The sequence below is a fragment of the Fukomys damarensis genome, unplaced genomic scaffold, assembly GCF_012274545.1.
Source record: "Fukomys damarensis isolate Sample0158 unplaced genomic scaffold, DMR_v1.0_HiC HiC_scaffold_39, whole genome shotgun sequence".
Classification (NCBI taxonomy): Eukaryota; Metazoa; Chordata; class Mammalia; order Rodentia; family Bathyergidae; genus Fukomys; species Fukomys damarensis.
Window position 1 is genome coordinate 14955483 of NW_022900951.1, and position 13390 is coordinate 14968872.

Here is a 13390-nt window from a genome sequence, read left to right on the forward strand (position 1 = left end):
TGGTTTTTTGAGACAGGGTCTCACTGTGTAGTTGAGACTGACCTGGAACTATGTAGCCCAGGCTGGTCTCGAACTCACAGCAATCCTCCTGCCTCAGCCTCCGAGTGCTGGGATCACAGGCATGCACCACCACGCCCGGCTCCTTAGCTTCCTCTCTACGTAATGGTTAAACCTGCTCACCGTTGAAATTCAAAATCAATCCTTTTGAAACCTTTCAGTACCATGATAAAAAAGACAGAAGACTTAAGACCCGAGATAATCACTGTGAACAGAAACAACAGGGAGCAAGCCTAAAGTTGGGAGACAAGTTAGGAGGCCAGTATGTTAAATATATGGTACTATCTGAGCACACCTCTAAACTAGAGATAAAAACAGTAGAACCACTGGCTGATTTTGAAAGAATAATAGGAACAATGAAATTCTCTGTCTAGTCTCCTCCCCACTGAATATGGGATAGCATTTTCTCTAATAAAATAAGGTGACAGTGATACTTGGCCAGTTCTAGACCTAAGACTTAAGAAAGGATAGAAACTCCTGCTTTTGCTTTCTGGGAGGAAGACAAACATCATGTAAAATGTTTAAAGTCTCACAGACTCCAATGTTGTGGGAAGCCCAAGTTAGCCATGTAGAGGACCAAGGCCCCCACCAAGAGCCCAGCTGAGCTCCCACTATCAACTCACTAGCCAAGTGAGTAAGGCTGTTTTGGAAATAGATCCTCCAGCCCCAAGGAACCATCCAGTGGACACAAGTAAAAACAGAGACCATCTGTCCTTACTGGGCCCTGCCGAAACTGCAGGATCATGAACAAAAAATTAAGAGTTGTTGCTTTCATTCACTAAATTTTAGGAAAGTCTGTCAAGCGGCAACAGAAAACTGAAGCAATGGCCTGATTTCTTGCACACTCTTACATTTTATTAACCATCAGCACACCACCCAACATTTTCTCACCTGAACAGGATCCCCACTGAAGACTCCATCAATGATGAAATAAGTCCAGAACACAGGCCACTCACATTCAATGTTTTCAAAGAGCTTGAGTTCAGCAGGGTCATAATGTAATCGGTTTGGGTCCTGGAATCAAATATGTGAAACATTTTTTAAGGTGGTGTCAGATTATACGCACATTAGCACTGTGCCCCACTGGGTTTCCCTTTCTTGTCTGACCTCAACAGGGAGATGCTATTTTGGGCAGTTGTTATGGTAAGATTTTAGAAAGTGAATCGGTTTAAAAATGTACACAAGACTCCTTGGTAGTTTATTACACTAAAGTGTCTTCTCTAACAAGTTAACACCAAATTGCCTATCACAATGCTTGGCAGATGATCTGTCATTTAATTTAATTCATTTTATTTTGAGACAGGGTCTCACTCTATAGTTCAGGCTGGTCTTGAACTCACTATGTAGCTGAGGCTGGCCTCCAACTCACAGCAATCCTCCTGCCTCAGCCTCCCAAGAGCTGGGATTACAGGCATTTACCACCATGCCTGGCTTGATGTTTTATTTATATCATCTTATTAGTCATTGTGACAAAGAAACCTAAGGAAGAGCCCATGGATGGTCTTTACAAAAACCGTATGAACCATAGAACTGTCTGTCCTTATCTACAAGCTGGCTTTAAACTACCAGCTTTCTGTCCTCCTGATATTCTTACTATTCTACTGCCTAACTCTAGGCTTGCTGACTCCAAAATTAATATTTCTCTTTTCAATATTCCAACATATAATTATAATCAATAGAAGCAAAACAATGCAGTAGCAACAGATATGAAGAAATTAAGGATTCATAAAAAACAACATTTAAATACAACCTCTCTTGGGGTTTTATAACCATCCCGGAGGAAGCGACAGCATCCATAACGTCCCTAGTAAGGTAGAAATAAAGTACATTTGATGAGATCAGAAGAATTTCTTTGATTTGTAATTTTAGTTCAAGTCAGTCCTTCCCTCTCTCTCCTATGACTCTTTTAATAATACAACATGTACTAAATGATTTTTGCTGTTAGTATAAAGAATTACTTTTAAAGTAGTAAGCAAAGTAAATTCAGGCTTGATTAGTACTTGGAAGGGAATGCTGAAACATCTCATTGGCATATTGGGGCTGCAAGAGTAATTGCTAAGAGTTCAGTGAATGGCTAATTTTTTTCATTCTGATACAGGATATCACACAGAGAGGCAAAGGGACCCTCACATTTGGAGAATCCACTAAAGTGTTTACTGGGATGTGTCACAGTTGTTGCACTTCCCTGCAAAGCAAACAGTTAAAAAACAATTTAACTTTGGGATTACCAAGTCCCTTGAAATCGCATGTAAAGTTTAAAGATATTGGGACCTGTGCATTTTTTTTTCCTGGCAGTGACTCAAAAATACTCAAAAGAATCTGTGATCTTTAAATGGTTAAGTAGTCCTACCCTGGAAATAGGATACTAGTAAGAATTGGCGTTCCAGCTTAAGTGTAAGTGCTGCTACTTACAAAGAGAACTAAGTCACTTAATCACTCTGAGACTTCATTTTTTCACTTGTAGGCTCAGCTTTTCAGCTAGCTACTTCATGAGACAACTAAGATAATCCAAGCCATTAACTTCACAAGTGATATGCTCCATGTCATCATGTGAATCTGGCATTTAACGCAGGGTAGAAGGATACTAGTGTGACCAATGCTTACCTGGAGCTTGGAAATAATTTCACTTTTGGTCACATTCACAAGGTTTACATCTTCCACTGCAAAGGCCGGGAAAGAAATGATAGAAAGAAGTCCGGCGTCTATCTCTTTAGATGTTGATGCTCTTGGTAGCATAGAAAACAGAATAGACTAAAATAAAAAATAAAGAGGTGGTTTGGCTTGGAAAAGAATTAATAGTCAGTTGCAGTATTTAAAGACCATGACCTTAGCCTTAAGGGAACATTCAAATGAGTTTGCCAATTTGCATTAGAGCTTTGCTCTACCAACATGCCCCTGCTGGCTAATTTTGTCTACCTGGTCAATGCTCCCTATTCCTTGGTGCAGAAGAAGGGGGCTGGGGTATGGTATAGCCTGAACCCTGGGCTGTTAACCACTTGACTCCATTCCTTCATGTGCTCTGTTGATGAGGCCAGACCTTTAGGACATGTTGGGGTAGAACTTCAGGGCTACCTGTGGCTACAGGCTAAGGTGTCCACAAGAGACCATAAAAGAATATACATAAGGTGCCATCACAGAGAGGTGGCTGGCAATGGGATCAGTAGGGTTGGGTGACCCAGAAACCACTTAGAGAAGGAGTCAAATCTAGAAAATCTCACAAATGTTCAGGTAAAATGGTAAACAACAGAATTAGTTTAGTCCAAGAATCTTTCCAGGATTACTTAGATGCACTACAATATGGCCTCAACTATAAGGTGGCTGGATTAGGCACTGGGAACTTGAAAGGAAGTTGAAATTATAGGAAACATTTGGGAATGGAAAAGTGTTAATGCTGAGATCTAACATGTACAAACATGAGGCTAGATCCTTGCAAACATAAGCTCATTAAATCTTCCATATTGAGAAAGGAATGAGGATATTATGTCCAATTTACTCAGAAGGACTCTGAGACTCTGAGATATATAGACTCATGCCCAGGGGCTTGTAGCTAGCATGTGACCAAGGTAAGATTTTAGCCCAGACTCTGCTGGCTACAAAGCTCATGTTTTTCCACTTGACCTCACATCTAATAAAACACCAGCATATGAGCATTAAACTATACCAAAGAAATATGAGATTCTCCTTTAAGGACTACTTATGACATTAAGTGATTACATCATTGTGTGAACATCAGAGAGTGTATTTACACAGACCTTAGAGTTGGTATAGTCTATTACACACCTAGACTCTATGGGATAGCCACCATAGTATATGTGGTCACTCATTGACCAAAGTACCATTATGAGGTGTATGGCTGTAGTCACTTCTCCCTAAGCTTTCTCTACCAGGAAACAAGCTCCTACCATAAGCTCTCCATTTATAAATTTTTAGGTATCTGATTCTCTTTAGCCTTAGTGGGCCCTAATAGTTTATTGATTGACTAGCAATTGGTGACTCACTATCTGCGTAATGGAATCCCCTAATCTGCATCAATCACTCCCTTCTGTGATCTGTATTTCAGAGAGTTTCTATTAATTTGCCATTTCCCCCATTTTATCTCCCCCCCCATTCTTTCCCTTACACCCCCCACCAAGCGAGCTAGTGTATGCTAGTCATTCAACTTGGGGGCATTAAGAAATGACCCGAAAGAAAACCACTTATGTGTTCGAAAAGCATAAAACAGATTTTGCCTCCAGCAAAACAAGGTTCATCTGATTGTTGTTTCCAAATACTTAGGATTATTGTGTCTTGTGTCTGCATAGTACTTTCTCGCTACTCAGGGCTTGGACAAACGGTCTAATTTGATTTTCTCTAATCCTTACAATTATCCTATGAGGCAGGAGTGGAAGGTCTCAGTATACCCATTTTATGGAAGAAGAAACTTAAGCTCAAAGTAGTCAAGGGTCAGCAAAACAGAAAGGTGGGGACTCTGAACAGGAGTGCAGGCTCTCGCCTCCACAATTCTTTTTCCTTCTCTCTGGAATGCAAGAGCCTAAGCTGTTACCTGGCAGTGCTCAACCTCATCAGGCAGGACATGGATCACTGACTTTCGTCCTCCATAAACTCCAAAAAGGTCCAGTTCATCAATTGCCTCAAGTGCTGCCTACAAATAGAGGTGTAAATTACTTTTTCTTTCTAATAAACATACACTCCAATATCTGGCACTCTTTTTTCACTAAGCAATCTAGTATATATGTTTTCCCAAAGGCAATGAAGCAAATGTGTAAAATCCAGCCAAAGGGCCCGATAGTCATGTTCTATCCTCATTTTCAGAGGATTGGATTTCCTGTTTATTGTTGTTCACTCCAGTGATAAGAAAGAGAAAATAGGAAAATATTTCCCAAAATAAAATTAGTATTCTGCCAAAAAATGAAATATTAACGAGTTCATAACATCATGTGTCTACGGCACTAAATTTATGATCAGTTTTTCTTCCACCTATTTTATGTGCTTTAAAAATTGTGGCTCTGGAGCCTTCACTTTGTCCCAAAAAATCTATTTTAGTTTTGAGCAGGAGGAAGGGAAGGAGGTACAGGACAATGTGAATGGCAAGATACAAACTGATGGTCCATAGAATAAATCTACTCCACATGTACCCTCTGTTTGGCTTTAAGAGTATTTTCTTCCTCTCTTTTTCCTCTTCCTCCACTTTTTTTCTTCTGTTTTTGTTGTGACAATTTCACTATGTTACCTAGTTTTCTCTGAATACCTGGGCTTAAGTGATCCTGCTACCTCAATCTCCTGAGGAGTTGGGACTACAGGCCCATGCCACTGAACCCAGCTTGAAGAATATTTCCTAAATGAGTCTGAGCTGGAACACCATTATGGAAAGTTCCCAGTATCCCTCAGTAACCCCTTCTCCCTCTGATCTTTCTACCTGGTCAGTCTCACTAGTTATAGTGACTAGCCTGGACTTGTAGGCTTGAACTTGTGAGCCTGACCTACAAAGTATTCATATGCTTCAGCCCTCTGTATGACCCAGAAAGGAAGGCTGGACATCGCGCCTGCAGCTTCTTAAACAACCGCAAGAGTTTTGATTTGTGATCACAATAGATGACAGGGACAGTGGTCATTTATTTTTGGCCACATGCAGATTTCAGCATAGGAAGCTGACTTCCTTGACCTATAATTTCATTTGGCTGGGGTATATGTGCCTTTGAATTTCACATCCTTACCACTGGCTTTTGAAAAATGTGTTAATCAGATTAAACCCAAATCTGAAGAGACCTTAAGCAAAGCAGTAAAAACACAGAGAAGGAACTGGACCACTGTCACCTTGGCCATTCCCACAGAGCTTGCATTCAATTCTGGAATGCCTTGATTAGTCTTATCACCACGTTCCCACATTCCATAGTCCTGAGGGGGGAAAAAAGTTGTCATCAGAAAGGGATAAAGAGGTATACAAGAAATGCCATGAAAACATGATTCCTTTCTGTTGCCGTGAGCATACTGAAACATGAGTACAACTTCTTGAATACTTCATGATTTTATATACTCACATTCCAGTCTTAAACTTCAGTTCACATGACCTCTGTGCAGAATTTCAAAAGAAAGTACTCAAGTAGAACAAAAGTATATACAAGAATACTCTCGAATTTCTTATTTCTAAAAGCTATTAATTTATAAGGAACTCTTGATTAGTAGAGAACACAATATTTTATTTAGCTTGAAATCAAATAAAGCGCTACCCATTTATTTAGCTAATGCCTTGGAATTTATAATAAATTGTAAGATGGAATAGAAAAGCTTTAATACATGAATTATAAATAGTTGAAGCCAACAAACCCATTTAAATCTTATAGTTAGCTTTACCTCTTGAGCCTGAAAAATGCTCAGGAAGTAAGTGGAGCCAAAGTCAAAAGTGAGACGCAGAACACTGAACACACATAAGTATGCAAAAATTAATTAATGTGCATTGGCTCAGAATACTGTCACACAAGAGGACTTGATACTTGTGTATCTAACTACAGTGACTGAAATTGTGTACCTAATTTCAGTGATTCATATCTTCATTTAAAAATCTAAGTAATGGATACTGTTGTGAAATGCTTTGTGTACCAGTGAAAGGTTGCAACTGAATAGAACAGGATCAATGCCAAAATGTCAGTTTTTACTTTTCAATTGCCAAATAAGAGTGCTTGCAAAATGTGAGCATTGAAACTCAAACATGCTAGAGCCATGTTCGACCTTGACCTGTGAGCAGGCCTTGTAGCTGGGCCTAGGCATGTTCCTTTCAGTATTCCTCACATCTGGATCTTCCTTTGCTCCAGTCCATCTTTACTCCAACCCTGCAGCTGTATGACTGATCCTCAAAGACTGCTTTGATCAGCCTCCTGTACTTCACCTTCTACCAGGGTGCCAATGCTACCTGCCAACTCTTCAGCCCAATTCAGGCTGGCCTATACACCTACTGTGGGACATTTTAGGTTCTTATTTAAGATACACATAATGGATTTAGACATAGCATGTGGTACATTTCAAAAACAATCCCTCACAATATGCACTGTGTCGCAGTAACAGTCTTTTGGCTCTAGTCTTGCTAACCTTCTGGTTATCCCCAAATAGCCTAGCTCTCAAGTAACTATATGATTTAGATCTAAAATGTCACCCCAAAGTCTCATATGTTCAGAGGCTAGGCCTTCAGAAAGTGATTGTATCATGAGGGCTAACTTCATCGGTGGAGTGTTGCAATCATGATCTGATAGCATTTTAGGGAGTTGACAGAAATTTAGGAGGTGGAGCCTTCATGAAGGGAGTGGGTCATGGGGTTATGTCTTGTCCCTGGCTTCTTCTTCTCTGGCTCTTTCCTTCTTTCTCTGTTTCTTGGCTGCCATGAGATAGGCAGACTTCCTCTACTATGTCCTTCCACCATGTTTCTGCTCATCATAGGCCTAAAAGCAAGGGAGCTGGCCAACCATGGACTGAAACCCCTGAAACTGTGAGCCAAAATAAATCTTTCTTCTTCTAAATTGTTTTTCTCTGATTTTGTCACACCTGAAAAACTAACAAATTATATGATTTTTTTTATGTCTGTCACACTGAAAAAAAGCAACCAGCATTGATACTTACAGCAACTTTATATGCAGCTTCTATGTAAAAGACAAGATTCTGTATGAAGGCCACCTCATCAAGTGTGAAGATAATACGTAAGCCTAGTAAAGAAAAAAATGAGGTTAAGAAGTTATGTTGTGAAGAGAACTGCCATACTAGGAAGTAAATCCTTTCTCCTTCATTTTTCTTTAGAATGCCAAAAATTAATTCTGAAGTAAGTGATAAAATTAATATCTACTCTCAGAAGGAGAAAGGAAAAAATGTGAGGGGGAAGGAAAGAAGGGAAGAATGGCTCCATCTTTGAGTGTGTGCCTATGGAGAAAAAGAGTTGAAGAGCAGGTATGGGGGTCTCTGGTATATGCATTTGTGCAGAGACGGTTGCAACAATGCAAAGACTGTAGCCCAAAAGAACCAGTGACACTGTCCTTATCCCTGCATGAGCCAGGGAAAAGTGTGGTTATTTTTTCCCAGTGCAGATAGCAAACGTGAAGCCCCAACTCTCCCCTGCTCCACTGAAAACCCAGCTTCCAGGACCTGCCCAAAGGGCTACATCTACTCACTGAAACAGGAAGCTGGTTTTTGCTTGGCCCCTGAAAATGCAGTTGGTTATGACAAACACATACTTTTTTTTTTGGTACCGGGGATTGAACTCAGGACCTTGCATTGGCGAGGCAGGCGGCAGCACCACTGAGCTAAATCCCCAGCCATACATACATTTTTAAAGTAGACATGGATACAATGAGATACCTACTCCTATAACAATAAAGAAGTTTAGCTAGAAAGCTTGTTTAGAAGTTTAATTAGAATCAACTTGCGTGACTGAAAATGATTTAACAATATATATGTGCAGCCTTTGAATGACATCAAAAGGAAGTAGAGATGCAGTCCAAATTGGTATTGCAACATTAGTTATAATAGCAAAAAAACATACAAAGGAATAATTAAAGTGATTATGGTATATCCATTAATAAAGTTACTAAAATAATGTTTATGGAAAGCTTATAAGATTTGGGGGAAATGCTTTATAAAGGTATACTGTCTTGACTGAGATACAAACTATATTTTATGAAACAAAAAGACTGCATACAATGTGGCATTAATATGTAAAAAGGCACAGAAAAAACCTGCAAGAGACACATACAAATGAAAATTTGAGGTAAAAAATTTTCCAAAATATCTGTATTGAGCTGCTAGTAATTTTCATAGTCAAAAAGCACTTCTTATAAATGCATGCTTTATTCACAAAGCCATACTGATGCTACTGCTGATTTCCAGGATGGTTCTAGTTTCATACTTGCTGTCTGAAATGAACAGGAGCCTGAGGGTGTCAGTTTGCTAGACTTCTGACGAGTGCCCCGAGACAGGCTACATGCCTGAACCTGGGGAGCATCTGTGCCCTCATAGGCGAGAGCCCACTTGATACACAAAGATGGCTACAATCTGGGGCTTGGGAGGTCTAGCATCCTGGCTGCCATAGAAACCAGCAGCTCTGGCCTAACCAGGAATGACATTGACCACCTACGAGGTGTGAGCTGCCTCACACAACAGGGGCACGGTAGGCTGGTCAGCTCACTTTGAGCACATGGTGTTTAAATATAACTTTGATAAGTGAGGATGTGTCCAGAGAGGGTGAGCAGAGTAGTGAGTGGGACAGCTGACAGGACATGATGCTAATCTTGGAGGAGAAAAGTCAAAGAACATTTATGAGTCTTTTTGCAGATATTCTGAACTGCCTGAGGTCACTCCAGGAACTAAGTCAGAGCATAGGAAGGAAGCTAACGGCTGGTTCAACAGCCCTCTCCTCAAAGTGCCTGGATGGAGGCCGAGGGTCTTGTCCACAGGTAACAGATCAAATCAATGCATTTACTGTGCTATTGTAGACACAAATCCATGTGGCATCACAGAGAAACATGCCCCTCCTTTGCATAAACTGCTTATTTACAATACAGATTACTATGATTTGAATGTGTCCCCTCCAATAACGAGTGTTGCCAATATGCTGATATTAAGAGGTAGGGCCTAGATGAAGTGACTGGGCCATGATGGCTCCTCTTGGCTTCCCAGATGATGGGAAGCCATGATGGCTTCCCAGTCTTGGGTATTTTGTTATAGTAGCACAAATGGACTAAGACATCGTCCCCCTCCCCAGTCCCTTTCTGGATAATGGGCTCAATGGCCCTGGCTCACCTGACGCAGTCATCTGGGCCAGGAAGAGCAGGAATAGGGAGGTGGCATCCACCTGGAGGTGGCCCCACTGGTCATCACCCACCACGGTGCTGCATGTGGCAGTGTTGTACTTGGCGTGCAGGCTGTCCTTGGTACTCTGAGTATGCTTGAACTTTTCCACTTTGTCCACCTGAGGGAGAGGGCAAAAAGGCTCTACATAGCTTCACAGGATCGAGGGCCAGTCACCTGACTCTAGAATGCTTATCTGCTACCTCTGGGAGCCTGAGGGACAGGAGGAAGCTGCTAGTGAGCAGTACATACAGGGGCTGTTTAAATGTCAACTTTTTGTTTCTTAACATGGAAAGGAAAAGAGCAACCATGTCTTTGAACATGCTAACTGAGGATGGAGGCTGCATCACATTCACCTTTGAATTAGTGCAGATTCTAATATAATATTCTAATACAGCATGTGCTCATTGAATTGGTTTTTTTACCCCTCATTGAAAATACCAGCAAATAGCAATGTCAAGTCTTAAAAACTTCAAGCACTTCATCTCTAAGGAAAACATACCCTTTTATAAACTTGAAAAAAAAAACAATAGTATATGGCTTTCTACAAGTGACCTTTGAAGACTACTTTCTTAATTTTTTTAAAAGACATGTTCTTTGTTTTACACTAACAATTTTTTTGAGACAAGGTCTCACTATGTATTGTGTAGCTCAGGCTGGCCTTGAACTCACTATGTACCCCAGGCTGGTCTCAAACTCATGGTGATCCTCCTGCCTCAGCCTCCCAAGTACTGGGATTACAGGTGTGTGCCACCATGTCTGGCTCACACACGTGCTAACTGTTCAAAAGAGATTCTCAGAAACAACACACTTTGTGACCATGGTTCTATAGTATAATAAAATTATCAAAGAAAATTCAGAAAGAGAAAATAAGCAAAATATTTTCAGTTTTTCTTTCTCTTAAGAAAAGTTCAAAACACATTAAGCATGTTAATTGTTACAATTAAAATGACATGAAATACTCACTCTGAAGCTCTGCAAGCTTGTGTTTGTCACCTACCTGTCGCATCATGCACTGGAGGAGGCCTCGCATTAGCTTTACCACGTTCTGTGGAAATAAAGTGGTATCAATAACAAGACTTGGGTTCCTTGCTCCCAAAAAATATCTCCTTACCTCCAAATAGACAATAAACCAGTGCTGCTTGGTACCTTTTCTGAAAAGGCCAATTCCAAGCATATATGAATATTCTCCTTGGTCGCATTACTGCTACTTCTCTGTTCTATTATGAAGAAAAATCTTGACAAAGCAATTTATCTCAAATAAAAAGCTTGCTCGGATGGCATCTTCAGGCTCTGAAACTCAGTGACACCCTACAGGTATTTCAGCAACACAATTTTTATAAGCCTAGTACTTTGGAGCTTTATGTCACATTTTTAGTAATTTATTTTTGTTATAAGAATGAATTCAGCTCACCACGCCTGCTCAAAAGTAATGATGTTTTGCCAAAAGGGCCATTTGTGACACATTACTGCACTATTGAGTAAAGTCCTTACAAAATGCAAGTGGCAGCCAAGGTTTCTTAATAATATGATGCATTGCAACCAATTATTATTATCATCATTATTAATACAAAATAATCATTAGTCAATTAGAAACTATATCCAGGTGTTTTGCAAAAACACTTTACTTGGATTATCTGAAATTCTTGCACCAACTTGATGAGATAGGAAGCATTATTTCCCCACTCTAGAGATGAGGAACCCGAGGCTGAACAAAGTGAAGCAACCCTGCTCAAGTCTCCCAGCTGACATGGGGTGGGGCAAGGACAATGCCCAGGCAGTCAGATTCAGATGCCAGAGTTCGTGCTTTTATTCTTGTACTGGTGATTGAATCCTGGGCATTGCACATGCAAAGCAAATACCTACCACTGAGCTATGTCCCCAGCAAGTTTGAGGTTTTAACTAGCACACTGTGCTGCCTTCCATTTCCTCCACAGCTAAGGCTCATTTAAACACTGATCTGAACATGCCTTGTTCAAAATTCTATAAAATAAGTGTCTGGTGAGTGGGATATTTTCGTGGTCAAAACAGCCTGGTGGAAAGAAGTTTCCACCCCGGGGCATGGAAACAATCTTCTGTAAGAGAGAGGGGAAGACATTATAAAAGGCCCTGAAAGTTTGTCACCAGTGAAAACTCTGGAGTGAATTGCCCATCAGATCCTTCTACTTCTAAAATTGTATGATTCTAGAATATAGCATCACTTTATGTCATAAGCTCTGTTGGGGCAGAAAATGCTACCTCATAATGAGGAGGTAAAATTAGAATAATTATAATTAATATTTCCTACAATGTATACAGCATAAACATTTGTCAATTAACTTGCCTTCAAATAAAGTTATTTTCCACTAGGAAGAAGTACAGTGGTTCCCAACTGGAGGTGACACTGCCATCCACCAGAAGTGGGAAAGCATCTGGAAATGTGGGTGTGGAGGCACTTTAACAGTCACAGTGAGAGTGGTGAAGGCTGCTGGCATTTAGAGAGAAGAAACCAGAGACCCTAAATATCCCACAATGCATGGCATAGTCTCACACAATGATAGACTGTACTGCCTGACTCCAAAATGCAGTAGGATCCCTATTGAGTTTCACTGGAAGATCCCTGTGTTGTCTGTCTTTTATTTTTCATTATTTCTTTCAGAGTAGGAAATTTATTGAAAGAAAGAAAGCTTCTGTCTAAGAGAGACACAAGGGGGACTGGAAAGTGGGTTGCCCACTCACGCCACTTCTCCAAGATGTTTTATACAGCCAAGCCATGTGGTGAGGCGGGTACAAAGGTAGGACAAAACTGTAAGACCCAATGGAAAATTACAAGGTGGGCATGAGGTGGGGCCAAACCATGACCAACCAGTAAGAGTAAAAGTACAGTCACCCAGGTGACATTGATTAAATGGGAGTCAAATGGGGGAGCAAATCACATAGCAAGCATACAAGGATTTTCAATATGGGTGGGGGTCAGGGATAGTCCCTGTGTTGCTTTTCATAACCAAGGAAGAAGTCTTTAGTTTAATTAACCACACTCATCAAATAGTAAAAGGCATTAAATGTGATACAATGTGGCCTGTTTGTGTCTCATTATTGTTTGTCAAGGAGCAGTAAATCTAGTCAATTTTAATGCAGCTCAGTAGTGTGTGTGTGTGTGTGTGTGTGTGTGTGTGTGTGTGTGTGTATCTGTGTGGGTGAATAGTGCTTTACTTGATTTTGTCTTAAAAGAATGATGAGAGATTTTAAAGACATTAACAGCAAACTATTATACTAGTAAGCAAATGAATCTCTTACATAAAAACTCATCCATGTTCTTAGAGGAGCATTCAATACTGTAGAAATTTTTTTTTGTATTGGGGATCAAACTCCGGACCCTGAACTTACAAGGCAGGAGGCAGAACATGTTGTAGCATTTTTGAAAATTGCCTCACCTCCAAGACTAGGTGATTTCACCACCTCACTCTCAGCATGTCTGGTCAAATCCAAATCTCCTTTCTACAGATAAGCTTCGTTTTTTAGCTGTCAA

General features: G+C 40.4%; 1 protein-coding gene across 3 annotated transcripts in view; it reads right to left on the reverse strand.

Moving 5' to 3' along the window:
* Phka2 (phosphorylase kinase regulatory subunit alpha 2) overlaps positions 1-13390 on the reverse strand; it is a 69665-nt gene that overhangs the window by 36560 nt on the left and 19715 nt on the right. For all 3 annotated transcript variants that reach the window (XM_010643657.2, XM_010643656.2, XM_033760207.1), the window contains exons 3-10: positions 10883-10930; positions 9835-10003; positions 7666-7748; positions 5872-5952; positions 4601-4699; positions 2662-2808; positions 1808-1861; positions 949-1071 (exon numbers count right to left, since the gene is read on the reverse strand). In XM_010643657.2, the coding sequence (XP_010641959.1) occupies positions 949-1071; positions 1808-1861; positions 2662-2808; positions 4601-4699; positions 5872-5952; positions 7666-7748; positions 9835-10003; positions 10883-10930 (804 nt within the window). The remainder of the gene's footprint in view (positions 1-948; positions 1072-1807; positions 1862-2661; positions 2809-4600; positions 4700-5871; positions 5953-7665; positions 7749-9834; positions 10004-10882; positions 10931-13390) is intronic.